The 20,043-nt window shown below is 38.1% G+C and overlaps 1 protein-coding gene across 2 annotated transcripts in view; it reads left to right on the forward strand.

The window, feature by feature from the left end:
• Positions 1-20,043, forward strand: part of Naa15 (N(alpha)-acetyltransferase 15, NatA auxiliary subunit) — a 76,453-nt gene that overhangs the window by 40,662 nt on the left and 15,748 nt on the right. For both annotated transcript variants that reach the window (XM_008843423.3, XM_029568488.1), the window contains exons 7-14: positions 823-942; positions 3,060-3,155; positions 3,293-3,399; positions 6,221-6,293; positions 11,327-11,496; positions 14,779-14,931; positions 15,544-15,672; positions 17,466-17,679. In XM_008843423.3, the coding sequence (XP_008841645.1) occupies positions 823-942; positions 3,060-3,155; positions 3,293-3,399; positions 6,221-6,293; positions 11,327-11,496; positions 14,779-14,931; positions 15,544-15,672; positions 17,466-17,679 (1,062 nt within the window). The remainder of the gene's footprint in view (positions 1-822; positions 943-3,059; positions 3,156-3,292; positions 3,400-6,220; positions 6,294-11,326; positions 11,497-14,778; positions 14,932-15,543; positions 15,673-17,465; positions 17,680-20,043) is intronic.

Consider the following 20,043-nt stretch of genomic DNA (forward strand, 5'->3'; position numbering starts at 1 on the left):
TTGAAATTCATTTTGTTGCTTTAAACTACTAATGTCATTCGGGGGTACGATTGATTATTCAAACAGTGAGAGGCAAACAATGAATCTGATTGTTGATATAAAGAAAAGGGGCTCCTTTTTTCTTTGAGACTGAAGTAAGATTTGTGAGATAAGAACTAAAAAGGAAAACAAAGTTAAACTTAAAGCATTTGGTTTATTTGGTGGTTCGAAGAGCTAAAAGGGTAGAGACTAGGTGGTTTTCTGTGTGTGTGGAGGCCTGAGGAAAGACATCCTCCTGTGTTTCTCTTTAAGCATGTCCATTTTGGTTTTTGAGACAGGGTGTCTCACTAACGTGAGCCTCTCTAATTATTAGGCTAGGCTGGCTAGTCAGTGAGCCCAAGGATCTGCCTAAGATTAGATGATTTTGAATGTGGCCAAGTTTAAGGCTGCCGTCATTGAATTGCTTTTTATTTGATTAAGTGATGATAAGGTTAGTATTTACTGGGTCATTAAGGAGAGTAGAGGATGGCCTGGGGATAATGTTTTCAATGAATATGGGATTGTTGCCTGGAGTTAGGCAGATCCCTGAATAAATTGAGACTTTGAAGAGGATATCTTTTTATTTCCTTCTTTCTTCATTTTTGAGGATGTCTTTTTAAAATAATGTCAACTTAAAGGAGGCAATAATAACATAGCCTATTAAGGAAGTTAGGAATGTAGGAGGATAACAGGATAATAATCTCCTTTCAGAGGATAATATCTCCTTTCAAATATTGATTCATAATGAGGCTTTGAAGAGATTTTTCCTCAGATACTTCAATTAGGAATTTTTTTTTTTAACAGGGGAACTTCTGTTGCAATTGTGTCGTTTGGAAGATGCTGCTGATATTTACAGAGGATTGCAAGAGAGGAATCCTGAAAACTGGGCTTATTACAAAGGCTTAGAAAAAGCACTGAAGCCAGGTAGTAATACTACTATTTTACTTCTTTTGTTAATGTATGTTTTATTAATTTATTAAAAGGCACAGTTACAGTTATAAAGATAGTAGTTAAGAATTGGCTCAGAATATAGCTAGACTAAATTTTTGGAGGTTATGCCTTTACTTGAGACGAGGCAGGAAGGTCTTGAATTCGAGGCCAGCCTAGGTTACATTAGGACTTGAAGACCAGCCTTTACATATTGAGTATGTCTCAGAAAACCAAATTACTAATAATAATAGGTCCAAAATCTACAAAAATATACTGTATACTTACATTGCATACAACAGATTGATGATACTCCGAAATCTGTCTTCTGTTACAAGTTAATAGAAGTGATGGAAAACAGGGTGAGTGAGATGACTTAGTAGTTAAAGGCATGTACTGCCAAGCCTGATGACATGAGTTCAATACCTGGGGTCCACAGGGTGGAAAAAGAGAATCAACTCCCACAAGTTGTCCTCTGACTTCCACATGCATGTCATGGAATGAATATGCCTTTGTACACACACACATAAATAAATAAGTACATAAATAAATGCAATAAAAAATTTTCAATTAAAAAGGAGCTAGATGTGGTACCCACCACAAGTTCAGAGACCAGCCTGGGCAACAAACAAAACAAGACCTCATCTTAGAAAAGAGAACAATGGCTGGGTGTGGCAGCACATGCCTTTAATCACTCAAGATGCAGAGGCTGGCAGGGCTAGGCAGGCAGCCAGGGGTACGTAGTGAGACCCTGTCTTCAAAACAAAAAAGAAAAGAAAACAAATGATTACAAACCGAATTTCAGAAATAGCTTCTGAAAAACATTTATAAATGCATAGTAGCATTGAAAACGTGAAAGAAAATTCTGCATTTCCACTGACTAGTGGTGGTACCTCCCTAAAGGAAAGAAGTATGACTTCTGTGGTCAGCTGTGGCAATAGCAGAGTGGCCTCCTCAAGTTACAAGGATAGCCTAAGCTAATGAATAGCAGCACTGCCTTGTGAGGTGTCAAATTTCCATCTCTTAAGCAAGGGAAATCTCTACCTTTTCATAGTCACAACAGTTTTTTATAACCTATGTTGACTCATTAAATTATAAGCACAAACCAAGCACAAGTTACTAAAAAGGTTAAAGAGAAGAAAACAGGAAAAGGAACAAAGGCATAGAAGCATTTAAACTACAAGCTAGAAAGACTAATGCCAGGTTCGCAAAACGCACTTTGGGCACAGATAATCAAGAACATAATGTTCTAAATTCTAAGCAGAGACATGACAGTCAAAATAAAACACTGGAAACCACCACCTGCATGATCTGATTCCAATCAGTTCCTCTCAAGTCTAGTGTACTGGCCAGCTGTACTGGCCATTCCTAATGTCACCAATACATACAAGAAAAATCTTCCCAGAGATTGCTTTGTAACAAAGATTCTTATACAGGAACATCATCATTTCTTGTTAGATGTTAGAAGAATCTAAGTTAGAGGGAGATATAGCCCTGAAACATTCATAGTTTTGAGAAAATATTATCTAGCAATCTGAGAAGAATATTTTAAAACCACTTTATTTTTATTTATTTATTTATTTATTTGAGACAGGGTCTCCTTGTAGCCCCAGCTGTCCTGGAACTCACTATGTAGACCAGGCTGGCCTCGAACTCACAAAGATCCACCTGCCTCTGCCCCCCAAGTGCAGGGATTAAAGGCGTGCATCACCACGCCTGGCTTAAAACCACTTTATAAAAATCTAAACAGATTGATTAGAAGAGAGACCACAGCAGACAAAAGGAAAAATTAGTGAAATGGAAGATTAAACTGAGGAAAGCTTTGACATTTGTACTCAAAGTAAAAGTATAAAATATGAAGAAATGGAAAATAAGGGATTGAAAAGTTCCATACAAATAAAAAATAAAAGAGAAGCTAAATACCAGAGACAGGATACAGAAACATAGTAACCAACTTGGTCAGAACTCAGAGATTGACCTGCTTTGACCTTCCCAGTACTGGGAATGAAGGCATATGTCACCACCTGGTCATTTGTAATTTTAATTAGAGAAACTTGTAATTTGGCAGGGAAGTATGCAATTTATATACATATAAAGTTTTTCTTTCTCTACAGCTAGTATGTTAGAACGGCTAAAAATATTTGAGGAGGCCTGGACTAAATATCCCAGGGGACTGGTGCCAAGAAGGCTTCCATTAAACTTTTTATCTGGTAAGTAAGAGCAGTTACGAAGGAAGAAAAACACTGTTGTGATTTAAAATTTCTTTGCTTGATTTTGATCGTGAATATGCATTTTAAGCGAAGGTATGCATTGTTATGAATTATCAACAAAAATTTTCTCTTCCAAGGTGAGAAGTTTAAGGAATGTTTGGATAAGTTCCTAAGGATGAATTTCAGCAAAGGTTGTCCACCAGTTTTTAATACTTTGAGGTCATTATACAAAGATAAAGAAAAGGTAATTCAAAATACATTGTTTTCTTTTGGCTGTCATTTATTTGCTCAATATTTGGAGTGATTGGTTCCTGATTATCTGTGCCTCCTATTACCTGTTTTGTGAATGTGATGTTAGTCTTCCTAAATTGCTGTTTAAATGCCTCTATACCTCTTTCTTCATTTTCATCCTCTTTGCTCTTTAGTAACAAGCGTTTGCCTTTTTTCCCTCTGCTTCAAGCTCATACCTTAATGAATCAGTGTGGGCTATGAAAAATTGGTAAGGTAGTGATTTCTCCAGCATTTTCTCTAATCCTTTTGCCATTGTTGGAAGTCAGAAGTGATTTTTTTTCTTCTTCTTTGAAACTAAGTTTTAACATAGTAATCTCCATATTTATTGGTAAAATGTACTGTCAGAAGAATTTGTTTGCTATCTCAGTAAGTCAGTTTCTCTTTAAGCCAGAAGTGCTCTGTTAGAAGGCATTTTAAGCTTTATGTAGGTCACTTCCTTGCAAGAACAGTGTCATCAAGTCATTGAGTTAAAAACATGAATGACATTGAAAAGAATTAGAAAGACAGAACAAATTAAGCATGCCTAACACGCCATGCACATTTTAATTGCCAATCTTTTGTTGAGAGGCCCAACATGGGACTTTCTTGATTTCTCCCCTCCCTTTTCTCTCTCTCTCTCTCCCCTATTTTTTTTCCTTGTATAAACCCTATCCATAAAATCTTCCCTATTTCTAGTTTTGGAAATATCAGAATTTGATGTTTGTGAAGTAATCTTAGATGCCTGTAGTTTTGTGATTTTTCTTCTGGAGTTGATGGTATTCAGCTTATTGAAATAGTTCTTTTTATTCTAAGCTTACATAAAAATTGGATTAAATTCCGTACTGTGATAATTCTTTCAGTCGTTAATAAATGCAACTGATTCAGACAGCTTGGGAATGTAACACTGAATCCTGGTAAGTATGTAGCATAGCTTTTTGGAGGAGAGTACAGGTAAACCAGAAAAACCTGGCTGTGACTATTCAGTGTTCCCAGTCACTCACAAGGAGAACTGGTATTAATAATCTGTGGGTCATTTAAGAAAGCCTCTGTAGTAACAAATTCATTAAGGATGATTTAAGAAAGAATTATTATTGTTGTTATTATTGAGATTAGGGGTGAGTCTTATTATGTTGCCCTGACTGGCCTAGAACTTCTAGTGATCCTCCTGACTCAGTCACCCTAGTAGCTGGAACCACAAGACATCTGTCACCATGCTCTCTCTGCTTAGGGAATTAACAAATTAAAAGTATTCAAGACTTCTGAGGAAGCCAGAAGAAAGTAGTGTAGTTAAGAGTCAGGAGAAACACAACCTAGACAGATAGGTATTCTCCTGGACTTCAGACATTCCGTTCTTCTCTATTATAGCTCTTGTAATGCTTTCTCCTGGAATATGCCATTGGGAGTTTATTTTACCAATCACTAAGAAAAATGCTCTTTTTGAGTACTGGAGAAATGGCTCACTGGTTAAGGTCACATGCTATTCTTGCAGAGGACTGGGGTTCTATTCCCAGCACCCACATGGCAGCTAATAACCATCTCTAGCTCCAGTTCCAAGGAATAGGAAGCCCTCTTCTGACCTCTGAGGGCACTGCATGACACGGGTGCACTTGCATGCAGGCAATACACTCATGCACATAAAAATAATAAGAAGTAATGAATAAAGAAAAAAAGAAAAATGCTCTTTTCATATGACATTTTATTTATTTATTTTTATTTATTTATTTATTTATTTATTTGGAGATAATGTCTCGCTATGTAGTTGGCTGGCCTCAGGCTCACAGAGATCCCCTTGCCTCTGCATCCTGAGTGTTTTGGATTAGAGATTAGAGGTGCACTACCATACCTGGTCCCTTTTTTCTTTCTTTCTTTCTTTTTTTTTTTTTTTTTTTTTTGAGACAAGGTTTCATGTAGCCCAGGATAGCCTGAAACTTGCTACGTAGCTGGCATTGATCAAACTCCCGATCCTTCTGCCTTTACTTCCCGTGTACTGGGATTATAGTCATGTGAGTCCATGACAGGCCATGACATTTAATTCTTGATTCTTTTTTTGGTTGGGACAGGGTCTTCCTGTAGCCCCAGCTCGCTATGTGGACCAGGCTGGCTTTGAACTCATAGAGATCCGCTGGCCTCTGCCTCCCAAGTGCAGGGATCAAAGGCATGTGCCACCACACTTGGCTTAATTCTTTTTTTAAAAAAATATTTTATTCATTATTTTTATTTTATGTGTATGAGTGTTATGCCTGCATGTAAGTGCACCAGTGTTGTGCAATGCCCACGGAGGACAGAAGAGGCTGTTGGATCCCCTGGAACTGGAGTTATGGACAATTGTTAGCTGCCATGTGGGTGCTGGGATTTGAACCCGGATCTTCTGCAAGAACAATGTTCTTAACTGCTGAGCCATCTCTCCAGCCCACACTTGCTTAAATTCTTAAAGAACAGATGTTAACTGTGGGTATTCTTTATATGGTTTGAGATTTTTAAAAGTTAAAGTTAAAATCTAAATTATCCACAACATTACTTATTTCCAGCCGTTCCTGATTTCTGGTTCAGTTGATGCTTTATTTTCTATCAGGGAAAAGAACTTACTACTAAGTTTTTAAGCATTGTATATGAATGTAATACCTTCACAAGTATTTATTTTCAGACTTTTATCCAGTGGCCTAAAAGATTACTAAAGGGAGGGAGATGTGTGTTGGAATATTTATTTAGTCCTTTACAAATAAATAGCACATTTTGCACAAGAGCAGTAACTGTATTCTTTTCAACTAAAGTGTGTTTGTGTGTTTGTACCCTAGGTGGCAATCATAGAAGAATTAGTAGTAGGCTATGAAACCTCTCTAAAAAGCTGTCGTTTATTTAACCCCAATGGTAAGTACATAAGTTTTATGTTTTTATAAAACTTGAAAATTTTAGCACATTATTAAATTCTTATTATTGAATTCTTAATTCAGAAGACCAGTATTTAGGTGATAAGTACAGTGCATATATTTTTTTCCCATTAAGATGGCAATCCATTAATTTACACATCATATTATAATAATAGTTTGTTGAGAATCTGATTAGTTTGTTGGAAAGAAAGCTATGTAAATTATAAATTATCTATAAAACTTGATTTAATAATACAGTGGTTCTCCATTTACTCATTACAATAATTTTAAATTCATGTCCACACATACTTCACCCATAGCCTTACCTACGCCCCTCTTAAATCCAAACTTCACATCATTTCATTTATGAATATGTTAAGCATATCTAAAGATAAGCACTTCACTTAAGATGGTAGCTCCATCATCAGGTGAACCTGATTTTGTGGGCCTCTAAACTCAGCTACTCAAGTGTTTGAGACAGGAAGATTTTAAGAAGTTCAAGGTCTTTCTGCCTGAGTTACAGAATTAAGTTGAAGGCTAGCCTGAGACCATGTCTCAAAATTAAAAAAATGAAAAACAGGGCTGGTGATAATAGCCCAGTGGTAGAGTGCTTGGTTAGTATGTACAGGGCCGTGGGCTTAGTCCTAAGTATTTTTGGTGCCCCCACCCCCATACCCATTAAGAAAAACAGTATAAAAGCGGGGTATGGTGGTGCTCACCTTTAAACCCAGCACTTGGGAGGCACAGGCAGGCGGATCTCTGTGATTTCAAGGTCAGCCTTCCTACATAGTGAGTTCCAGGCCATCTGGAGCTACAGGGAGACCCTGTCTCAAAAAGACAAAAAAAAAAAAAAAAAAGAATACTTTGAATCTACTAGTCTATAGCAGCAATATAGTGAAAAACAGGGCTGGTGATAATAGCCCAGTGGTAGAGTGCTTGGTTAGTATGTACAGGGCCGTGGGCTTAGTCCTAAGTATTTTTGGTGCCCCCACCCCCATACCCATTAAGAAAAACAGTATAAAAGCGGGGTATGGTGGTGCTCACCTTTAAACCCAGCACTTGGGAGGCACAGGCAGGCGGATCTCTGTGATTTCAAGGTCAGCCTTCCTACATAGTGAGTTCCAGGCCATCTGGAGCTACAGGGAGACCCTGTCTCAAAAACAAAACAAAAGAAATACAGGATACTATCTATTATTATACTTAAAAATTGATACTTTTGGGGCTGAGGTGGTTAAGAGCACTGGCTGCTTTTGTAGAGGAGCTGGATTTGGTTTCCAGTCCCATATAGTGCATTTACATTTACATTACATGCTTGCAAGGTAATACCTTCATACACATAAAATAAAAATAATAAAATGTTTTAAAAAATACTTTTGTGGCTAAGGAGATAGCTCGGTTTGTAAAGTGCTTGCAAACATGAGGGCACAAGTTTTTAATCTCAAGTACTCACGTTTTAAAAAATAAAGTGTTTGGTGGCACATGTTTATGTTTCCAGTAGTGGGGAGATGGAGACAGGTAAACTGGGATTTGCTGGATAGCATGCTTAACATAATCAATAAGCCACAGGTCTCAGTGATAGACCCTGTCTCAACAAAGCAGGTAGATTGTAACTGAGAAACAGCAGTTGAGGTTGTCTTCTGGCCTCCACATCCATGTGCCCCAGGACACACACAGATAAACCCATACCAAAATTATGTTCTCAATTCTAAATACTGAGTTTACACCCACATTTCCAGTTATATTGTGTTAAATCTTTTCTTCCCCTCTCTTCCTTTTCCTCCCGTTCTTCTCTTCAATTCTTTTCTTTCTTTCTTTCTTTTTCTTTTTTTGGTCTTTTTGAGACAGGGTCTCTCTGTAGCCCCAGCTGTCCTGGAACTCACTATGTAGACCAGGCTGGCCTTGAACTCACAGAGATCTGCCTGCTTCTGTCTCCCAAGTGCTGGAATTAAAGACGTGCACCACCACGCCTGGCTAATTCTTTTCTTTCTTTAATATTTTTGAGGCAATCTTACTCTGTAGTTCAAGATGTTTTTGAACTCTTGGCACTCTTCCAGCCTCAGTCTCCTGAGTGCTAGGATTATAAGAATGAGCTATCATGACTAACCTTTTCCTTCAAGTTTGTTGGAAGACCCACATAAGATTAGTGTTCTTTATGTCTCTTTCAGTCTGTTTCTCTACTAGCTCTCCTACCTGTGATTTGAGATTTATTTTTCCTTGAATTTTCTTAGTCTAGCTTTTGTTGAATATATCTACATAGCCTAGCATTCTATTTTTCTGTCCTTTGAATTTTCTCTAAGTTGGTAGCTGGATATAGAACTGGATGTCTTCTATTCTAATTAGTAGCCACAGTGGCTAATTACACTCTAATAAAATAAAATAAAATCCAGGTCCTTTGTTACAGTTCAGTAGCCTTACATATAGGTAGTACCTGTAATATTTGAACAAGAGTGATATGGACATGTCTGTTACTACTACAGAATTTTCTAATGGACAGGTCAGCTACTAGTTTGAGATTTGATAATTTGCAGGTTTTCTTTTTTGCTATTCTTGGTCTTCTTTCAGACAAGGTCTCCCTGTAGCCCCAGCTGGCCTGGACATTGCTATGTAGACCAGGCTGGCCTTGATCTCACAGAAATCCACCTGTCTCCTCCTCCCAAGGGATTAAAGGCATGCCTGCCTGACTTCATTTTTAAAGCATATGATGAGTGAGCCGAGATGACCTTCTTTTGCCACTAGGCAGGTAACTGTGGGGAGTTTTTGGTTTTGGTTTTGGTTTTGGTTTTGGTTTTTTGAGACAGGGTCTCCCCATAGCCCCAGCTGGCCTTGAACTCAGAGATCTGACTGCCTCTGTTTCCCAAGTACTGCGATTAAAGGCATGCACCACCATGCCTGTCTTCACATACTGTTACCTTAAAGGTAAATTTGGACTGGAGAGATGGCTCAGCGGTTAAGAACACTGACTGCTTTTGCAGAAGACCCAGGTTTGAATCCCAGCACCCACATAGCAGCTAACAACCATTCATAACTCCCGTTCCAGGGGATCTGATGCCCTCTTCTGACCTCCCTGGGCATTGCATGACATGGGTGCACTTACATGAACTTATACACATAAAAATAAAATAAAAAAGCTAAATTTTATTTCACCTATTATCTGATTAAAGTATTTCAGTTTGCATAGGAAAAGCATGATAAATGTTTATCTTCTACCCTATATTTTAGTTTTTACCAGTTTTCAGAAGATTGAACTGGTCCAGTATATCCTTCAGATAATGATAAATAAAAATTTTAAGATGTGAATTCAGGGCTGGTGAGATGACTCAGCAGGCAAAGGTACTTGCCACCAAGTCTGGCGACCTGAGTTTAGTCCTCAGGCTCTACATGGTGGAAGGAGAGAAGTGACTCCTGCAGGTTGTCCTCTGACTACATATGCGTCGTAGCATGTGTGTACCCAGACCCTTTTTCAAAAGATATGAATTCATATTTAAGCATTCTTGATAAATATATCTACTTTTATTTAAAGTGGTTCCATATTTCAAATACCACGGCGTAGCTAAAGAGATGGTACAGCCTTTAAAGGCTAAGGCCAGCAACCAAAACAGCAAATGCTGTAGTAGTAGGTGATCCTTTATTTGCTGACAGGCTCCTGTGTGCTACTGACGAAGATCTGGAATCTGCGTTTTCCCCAGGGAGCTCTGGCTCCTGTAGTGAAAAGCCCACTGTGGCTCCTGGGGGTACACATTGTAATTAAACTGCTCATTGTTTCTAGGTCTCAGATTAAGTTTGATAATACTTTTTAGAAGGTTTTACCTGGTTTCATTGGTTAATCATCATGATATTCCTTTGATTATCAGCATTTTCCTACATATTTTACAAATGTGGAAGAGGTTCAGTGACATGCCCAAGAATATGCAGCACTTTTGTTGCAGATCTGTCAGATGGGGAGTTGGTGAGTTCCACTCCTATTATTTGTCCACTGAGCCACCCTGCATTTACTAGGGGAAAAAAAAAGCAATATATTGCTTTCATTGAAAGCAAATATAGTTCTCAGATTTTGGAAATTTGTATTTAAGGAAGCCATTTTTAATGTGTGAGCTTTATAGTTAACTTACACATTTTTTTGTGAGTATATTAAAATTATATCTTGAACTAAAATATAGAATAAATGTTTTGTCTTTTGGGGGGGTATACTTTTTATTGTTGGTCTCTTTGAGACAGGTCCCCTTGTAGCCCCTTCTGGCCTGGAACTCACTCTAGACCAGGCTAGTCTTGAACTCACAGAGATACTCCTGCCTCTGCTGGAATCAAAGGCGTGTGCCACCACACCTGGCTCTTGGGGGGTATACTTTATATTCAGCATAAAGAACTAATCTTTACATATTCAATGTAATATTAAGACCTAAAACCCTCATCAAAATTCTAAATGTCTATATCATAAATATATATGGGCAAGTACATTATGTAGAAACCTAATTAAGCAGTCACACTTTATTTTTACTTTTTTGAGATAGGGTCTCTCTGTATACCCAATTGGTCTGAAACTTGCTATGTTGAACCAGCTGGCCTCAGTCTCAGAGATCTGCTTGCCTCTGCTTCATGAGTGCTGGGATTAAAGGCATAATGATCAGCAGTCACACTTTTTTGTTTAAACCTTACTATATGGAAGCTTGAATACAGCACCTGTAAATAATATCCTGATCAATGCAATCATAGTTTTGTAGTAGCATGTCTTCCCCCCTTTTTATTTTCTTTTTAAGTAGTTTTATGATTTATGTTACCCACCATATTTATTATGAAAGTTTATTATATGAAAGTCTTTATGCTATGGTACTCTTAAGATTCCAAACAGAAAACATTGGTTTTGTAGGTCTTAATGTGCTTAGCTGTAGTAAATAGCTAGATATGTACATAAATTACTTTAGAACTACTTTTCTTATAAATGAAAGAACCATTGTGTAGAAGAGGATATGTTCTCATTGTAGGTAATAACTAATCTTGATTTCTTCATTCTCCCACCCTGTCCCTTGCATTTTGAAGATGATGGAAAGGAGGAACCACCAACCACATTACTTTGGGTCCAGTACTACTTGGCACAACATTATGATAAAATTGGTCAGCCATCTATTGCTCTGGAGTACATAAATACTGCTATTGAAAGTACACCAACATTAATAGAACTCTTTCTTGTAAAAGCTAAAATCTTTAAGGTAAATATATTCCCTCTTTTTTTCTAAGGTAAATGATATTGGTCATAATTAGTCATAGTTTTTTGTTTTAAAGTTTTTTACAGCTTCTAGATAGAGTAAGTAAACGTGTGGCTTGAGAAATACCAGTCTTGATTTATTATTAGAGTTGTTGTCCTGATCATATTTGCTTGATCATTAATCAATAACTATACAAGTGGCTTATGTGACTGTTTCATCTATCCATCCATCTCCATCTGGTAATTCTTTTAGTTTGGGAGAATAAGAGCATAGTTAATCCAGAAGTCATTTTATTAACTGTGAAGTGTTTCTGCTAACAGTTGAGTATGATCACATGTCACTGTTGGATAAAATTAACGAAGTAAAAGAATGAGAATTAGTTGTAAATTCTACATGTTATCTTTTGAATAAGTTTGTTTTTTGGGGGGCAGGGTGTCATTTTGAAACTGTGTCTCCTTGTAGCCCCAGCTGGCCTGGAACTTGCTATGTAGACCAGGCTGACCTCAAATTCACAGAGATCCGCCTGCCTCTGCCTCTGCCTCCTGAGTGCTGGGATTCAAGGCATGCACCACCATGTCCGACTGAATCCTTTTAAAGGATTTTTAAATTTTTAAAATTTTATGTGTATGAGTGTATTGCCTACATGTGTGTAAAAGTGTACCCATGTCATGCAGTGCCTGTGAGGTCAGAAGAGGGCATCGGATTCCCCTGGAACTGAATGGTTGTTAGCCACCATGTAGGTGCTAGGAATCAAACCCAAGTCCTCTGCAAGAGCAGCCAATTCTCTTAACCATTGACCATCTCTCCAACCACCTCTTGAATCAATTCTTGAGCTATGCTTAAGAATCTCCAGTCATATGTTCTAACATCTTAGTTGGATCTTTTTCTGTTTTTTTTGAAAGTAGACCTTAGTAATCAAACATTTTTTAAGGAGAGGTTGTAAAGCAATATTTAGTAAGAAAATAATGAAATTAGTATTTTGGAAAGTACTTTTTCCCTCTTTTGACTGTACTGAGTATTGAGCCCAGAGTGTCATACATGCTAAACACTTTACCACTTAGCTGCACCCACTGCTTTTGTTTTATTTGAGGCATGGTCTCCTCACATAGCCCAAAATGATCTCAAACATGGTGATCCTCCTGCCTCAACTTGTAAGTGCTGGAATTACAGGATTACAGGAGTGCTCCAGAACTCTTAAATTTTTAAAAAAATATTTTATTTATTATTTTTAGTGTATGAGTGTATTGCCTGCATGTAGGTAAGTGCACCCATGTCATGCAGTGCCCACGGAGGACAGGAGAGGCTGTTGGATCCCCTGGAACTGGAGTTTCGGACAGTTGTTAGCTGCCTTGTGGGTGTTGGGATTCGAACTCGGGTCTTCTGCAAGAACAGTCAGTGTTCTTAACCACTGAGCCATCTCTCCAGCCTGAACTCTGAAATTTTTAAAAAAATTATATTTATTTATTTTGTGTATGTCCAGTGGTAAGGGGCAAAGAAGGCATGCATTTCTGCAGTTTGTAGTTTGGAAGACAACTTAGGAAAGTCAATTCCTGTCCAACATGTGAGTCTGAGGAATCAAACCCAAGTTGTCAGGCTTGGTGGCAAGGATTGTCTTTGCCTGCTTGCCAGTGCCAGCCAGCCAAGACGGACAGCACCTGAAAGGGGGAGTGAGGATTGAAAGAAAAAACGAGATAGAGAAAAGATACTTGGGAGGACTGTTAGTAGAGACTGCAGCCCTGGTTTATTTTAGCTCTGCCTTTTTATACAGTAGAACATCAGCGCAAAAGCTGTTTGCTTAGCTCAATTAGTTTCTACAGCTGTTTTTCCCACCTGTATCTGAGGGTCAAGGAGTGGTCAAATACTTGTTGTGAACTCCACCATCTAACCATCTTTCCTCAATTATGAACACATTCCTCCTGACTTGGCAGAATAATTAGGTACTGGTGTGCAAAACACTAAGTAAACAAGCAAGCCTGCTACAGCTCAGTGTACACAATGGCTGTGCCTATATTAATGGCTCCCAACACCTGCTGAACTATCTATCTCGCTGCCCCCACAGGAAGTTTTCAAGTCAGGTTTTACACAGTTTTATAGCTTTACCAAATATATGAATTATAATTAGGATTATTGTGTCTATTAATAGTCCCAACCAATAGTCTTTCACTTTTCCTTTGAAGTAGAAATTGGCCATACCTTGTATCTGTGTGTGTGGGGTGGGAGTTTGGGTATGTGTATGTGTGTATGTGTTTGTGTATGTGAATATGCATGGAGGCCGGAAGCTGAAGTCTGTTGTCGTCCTCTGTTGCATTCCATCCTAATTTTTTGAGAAAAGGTCTCTTGCCTTTTCTTGAACGGGGAGCAGCAAGTCTTGCTGGCTGGCAAGTTCCAGTGATGCTCCTATCAGTACTAGGACTACAAGTGCATAACATGTGTTTTTTTCTGGATATTCAAACCCAGGTCTTCATTTTTGTGTGGCAAGCACTTCACCTACCCAGCAGATCTCCCCAGCCCTAGTTTGCCTTATTATATGATTTCTTTACATTGAGTTATGTTGTTCTGACTTACGGGCTGCTATTATTGTTTATTCTTTTCTTTAACCATTATTTTGGAGTATTTTCTATGTGCCAGGTACTTTTTTATATAATAGGGATGTAACAGTAGATAATAAGACAAGTCAGAAGACCAATGTTCTAGATAACCAGGAAAGTATAAAAACTTATAGAAGGGAGCTGGAGAAATGGCTCGGTGGTTTAAGGGCACTTGTTGCTCTTGAAGAAGATGCAAGTTCAATTCCCAGCACCCACACAACAGCTCACACCTATTTGTAATCCCAATTCCAGGGAATCTGATATCCTCTTCTGGCTTTCCTAGCACTAGACACACGCGGCACACATGCATGCATTCAGGCAGAACACTCACACATAAAATAAAAATAAGCAAACAAAAAAAGAAGACTGTAGTCTTCAATATCATTTTGTGAGTCAGAAGAGTTTTTCTTTCATTTGTTTAATTCTTTTTTGTTTGTTTGTTGGTTTGTTTTGAGACAGTGTCTCCCTGTAACCCCAGCTGACCTGTAACTCACTATGCAGAACAGGCTGGCCTTAAATTCACAGAGATCCACCTGCCTCTGCCTCCTGAGTACTGGGATCAAAGGTACCCCACCATGCCCAGCCTTTTTTTTTTCCCTTTTGGTCTTTTTGTGTTTTAATTCTTTATAGGCAACAAATTACTTACATAGCAAAGTTATCATACTTACTGGTTGGTTTTGTTTTTTTACTTCATAAGCATGCCGGGAATATTAAAGAAGCTGCAAGGTGGATGGATGAAGCCCAGGCCCTGGACACAGCAGACAGATTTATCAACTCCAAGTGTGCAAAATACATGTTAAAAGCCAATCTGATTAAAGAGGCTGAAGAAATGTGCTCAAAGTTTACGAGGGTTTGTATGGCTAATGCTCTTGCACATGAGTGATTTTGTATTTGTACTTTTCTCTTTTTTTCAATAGCACAATGACTCAGACGCTAAATTACTATGCTAGTGGAGGAAATGCCAGCGTTACTGTATTTTCTTTTCTTTTTCTCTTTTTTTTTTTTGGTCTTTTTGAGACAGCGTCTCCCTGGAACCCCAGCTGGCTTAGAACTCACTATGTAGACCAGGCAGGCCTTGAACTCACAGAGATCTGCCTGCTTCTGCCTCCCAAGTGCTAGAACTACAAGTGTGTACCACCACATCCAAGTATAATGGTTTAAGACTGGTTTATAGTAGTTTATATTCAGAAAAAATTTTAGGGGTTAAGGAAACTTAATTATTGCTTATCTGCTGTGTGCTAGTATTCTTTCTGCTTTGTTACTCCCTGCCATCCAATTAATGTAGCTCTTTTATTTAATCATTTGAAAAATTATCTCTAGTGGTTAGAAAGTTTCAAGTGGTTTCAACTTCATATACCAAATATAGAAGAGTTCTGATCAATTGACCATTTATTTCTTCTTAAATCTTGTATAGTGATATATTTGGTGAGAAGTTGTCTTGAATATATCTAATTTTCATTAGGAAGGAACATCAGCAGTAGAGAATTTGAATGAAATGCAGTGCATGTGGTTCCAGACCGAATGTGCCCAGGCATATAAAGCAATGAATAAATTTGGTGAAGCACTTAAGAAATGTCACGAGATTGAGAGAGTAAGTACCTTATAGACATAAGTTTCTCATTTTATTCTGTTGGATGTTGAAGCTTTTGGGCAAATCCTGTAGTTTCTCAGTACTACCACTCCATTTATAATTCATAGTATGTGATTTTAAAATCGGTATACCTATTTTCCAGCGTTTAAAATGGAAATACTTACACGGTATTTTTAACCAGCCCTTCTTGCATTGTCTTTTCTTTTAAGTGAAACTCCTGTATGTTGGTGATGTTTTTAGTGAGCTTTCAACTTTCAGAATTGCTCCTGATGACAGTGAATACTCTCAAGAGTCCTGTTGATTGTGATGTTAATTCGTGCTATCTACCCTTGTTAAAAATCCAGATTTTAAACTTTTTTAGTGTTTTTGTATGCTGTACAATTTTTCCTTTTTTAAATGAAATCTTTTTTTTTTTTAAAGGTTGGTATGGTGGTGCATGCTTGTCTCAGCTCTTGGGAGGTAGAGGCAGAAGGATCTCTCGAGTTCAAGGCCTGGTTCAGCTACATAATGTTTGAAGTCAGCCTGGGCTACATGAGACCCTGTCTCAGCAACCCCACTTCTACCACCGTCCTCCAAATAAAAAGTAATTATTGGGGTTTTTTTGTTGTTGTTTTGTCTTTTTGAGACAGGGTCTCCCTACAGCCCCAGCTGACCTAGAACTCACTATGCAGACCAGGCTGGCTTCACAGAGATCTGCCTCCCTCTGCCTCTCAAGTGCTGGGATTAAAGGCTTGTGCCACTGTGCTGGCCTAATTATTGTTTTGCTAGTCATCTTCATTGTAGATTCTTTTCTACAACTAGTAACAACCTTTCCTTTTTTTTATATGTTTTCATAGATAGGCAAAGCTTCTGTGATTAAGCTGACATTTGTTTTCTTTTTTGATCTTTTTGAGACAGGGTCTCCCTGCAGCCCCAGATGATCTGGAACTAACTCTGTAGACCAGGCTGGCCTCAACCTCACGGGCATCCACTTGCCTCTGCCTCTGCTGGGATTAAAGTCGTGTGCCTTTAATGGTTAAGGTTGCTGATTGCTTAGCTTACTGGCTGATTGATTTTTTTTCTCCTACTGGCAGCATGCTACATGGGGTTCAGATTTATATCCTCAAAAAAATTTACTAACTACTATGTATTATAATACATAATATATGGTCCCTGTCAAAAGTTCTAAATAAAACCTCCATTTGTAGTATGTATGCCTACTGCACAGTACCATTGTATATATAAATCAATGGCTTGTTTGTCAGAATAGTTTTACTTAAGTATGACTAAGAAGGAATAAATATATATTTTTTAAATATTTATTTTTATTTTATGTGTATGTATGTATTGCCTGCATGTAGTTAAGTGCACCTGTGTCATGCAGTAAATGCCCAAGGAGGACAGAAGAGGCTTTCAGATCCCCTGGAACTGGAGTTATGGACAGTTGTTAGCTGCCATGTGGGTGCTGGAATTCGAACCTGGGTCTTCTGCAAGAACAGTCAGTGTTCTTAACTGCTGAGCCATCTCTCCAGCCCAAGAATAAATATATTTATGCACGTATTTAAAGCATTATAATTCCCCTTTAAGTTACACAATTCCTCTTATATGTCCTTTGTAGGTGGTAGCTAAATATATTTGCTTATTATATTTGCAAAGTATATCAAATGATTGTAATTTTTATATTTTTTATATTGTAATCTTTTTATGTTGTTGTTTTACTAATTTTTTGTGCTAAAGAAATAATTCCAAGGCTTTGCTTTTTGTAGTTTTTCTTGCTATACTTCAGTGTAATAATAAAAAGATAATTTTGTTAGCATTTTATAGAAATCACTGATGACCAGTTTGACTTTCATACATACTGTATGAGGAAGATTACCCTTAGATCATATGTGGACTTATTAAAACTAGAAGATGTACTTCGGCAGCATCCATTTTACTTCAAGGCAGCAAGAATTGCTATTGAGATCTATCTGAAGCTTCATGACAACCCTCTTACAGATGAGAATAAAGAACATGAGGCTGATACAGGTATGACATTCAAAGATTTATTACTATTTTTTTGCTCTGCTATGTGTATAGGTAGTTATGGTTGTGAATAATACAGCTTTTGTCCTCAGAGATTTTTGTTGTTTTGGGGTTTTTGTTTTTATTATTTTTATTTTATGTATATGCATGTATTGCCTACATGTAGGTAAGTGCACCCGTGTCGTGCAATGCCTGCGGAGGTCAGAAGAAGAGGCTGTCTGATCTCCTGGGATTGGAGTTACGAGTAGTTGTTAGCTCCCATGTGGGTGCTGGAATTCGAACCCAGGTCTTCTGCAAGAACAATCAGTGTTCTTAACCACTGAGCAATCTCTCTAGCCCCATGTTTTTTGTTTTTTTGAGGCAGGGTCTCCCTGTATGTAACCCCAGTGCCCAGAACTCACTATGTAGACCAGACTGACCTCCTACCTCTGCCTCCCGAGTGCTGAATCTAAAGGTGTACGCCACCACACCTGGCTTCCTCAGAGATACTTATTGAGTATCTTGGGAAGATGTTATCAAAGACTGGAAAATGATGGTTTTTTTTTTATGAATTTCTCTAAGCAACAAAAAGGGAATAGAAACACAGTTTTCGTTTTGTATTTGTCTTTGATTTGGGAGTTCTGTTTGGATTTGGGGGGAAGGTAGTAGGGATTCATCCCAGTTCTTGTCAGACAAGCTCTGTGTCACTGAGCTGTATCTCCTTCTTAGGAGACTCAATTTGCAACTATATTTAGGTTTCCATATGTGTATGGAAGCCAGAAGAAAACTGTGGGTGTCAATTCTGTCTACCATATGGATTCTCAGCATCTAACTCAGATTGTCAGGCTTAGCAGCAATCACCCTTACCCACTGAGCCATCTTACCAGATCTGTTTATTTTTTTAGTAGTAATTTATAATTAACCCAGTAAAATTTATTTTGCTTGAATATTAAAAGCTAGCTTATAATAATTCCAATAATGCCTGTAATCCTAGGACTCAGAAAGATCACAGTGAATTCATAGCCAGTCTGGCTATAGAGTTGAGAGTCTATATCCAAGAAGTAAAAAATTTAAAAAAAAAAAAAAAGAAGAAGAAAACTGAAAAAATTGCTCAATGACTCATTATTTTGATCTAGTTTTACATTTTTTATTTGTATTTTATGTGTGTGAGTGTTTTACCTTCATGGAAGTATACCACCTACATGTCCTGTCTGTAGAGGCCAGAACAGGTTGTCGGATCCTTTGGAACTGAGCTGTTAATGGTTAGCTGCTGTGTGGGTGCTGGGAACTGAACCCATATCTTCTGGAAGAGCAACCAGTGCTCTTTAACTGCCCAGCCATCTTGACCTAGTTTTGGTGTACCTTCTTTTTTTGTCTTTTTGAGACAGGGTCTCCTTGTAGCCCCAGCTGGACTGGAACTCACTATATAGACCACCTGGCCTGGAACTCACAGAGATCTGCCTGAGTGCTGGGATTAAAGTCATGTGCCACCATGCCTGGTTAATGTGCCATTTTTTTTTTTATAGCAAGGTGTCATGATTTCTAGGGAGAAATCTTCCCTAGACATTTACTTGAGAAAGAATCTCAAAAGTGGTCTTACATTACAAGGATATATATTAATTACAGGTACAATATTTTGTAACTTACTCAAAACAGTTTTACTCTGGTAAACTGCCATGAGTCTTTTTAAGGTATTTTTTAAGGTATTTGGCCACAGCCAGACACAGAGTTCGGTGTAGGAGGATTGGGAGTTTGTTTTTTTTAATATTATTATTTTTTTATTTTATGTGTATGAGTGTATTGCCTTCATGTATGTAAGTGCACTCGTGTTGTGCAATGCCACAGAGGCGAGAAGAGGGTGTCAGATTCCCCTGGAACTGGAGTTAAGGACAGTTTGTAGCCGCCATCTGGGTACTGGGAATCGAACTTGGGTCCTCTGCAAGAGCAGTCAGTGCTCTTAAACACTGAGCCATCTCTCCAGCCCTGAGGATTGGGAGTTTAAGGCTAGCCTGGATTATACAGTGAGATCCAGTATCTCAGTGGTAGAACTTTGGCCTAGCATGTGCAAGACCATGTCCCCAACACAAAGTACAGTCAAATCCACACTGTGATCTTGTTTAGATAAAATTTTATTAGAGCATAATCAAGCTTATTCATTTTTATGTCATCTGTGCTAGTTTCATGTTATAGCTGATTAGTTACAAGAGAACTTTGTTTACAAAGCTGGAAATACCAGCTGGGCGTGGTGGCACATACCTTTAATCCCAGCTCTTGGGAAATAGAGGCAGGCAGATCTCTGTGAGTTCCAGGCCAACTGGGCTACAGGGAAACCCTGTCTCAAAAAGACCAAAAAATAAAAACAAAGCTGGAAGTACATGGCATCTTGCC

Source organism: Nannospalax galili, unplaced genomic scaffold (genome assembly GCF_000622305.1).
Source record: "Nannospalax galili isolate Female #2095 unplaced genomic scaffold, S.galili_v1.0 scaffold359, whole genome shotgun sequence".
NCBI lineage: Eukaryota > Metazoa > Chordata > Mammalia > Rodentia > Spalacidae > Nannospalax > Nannospalax galili.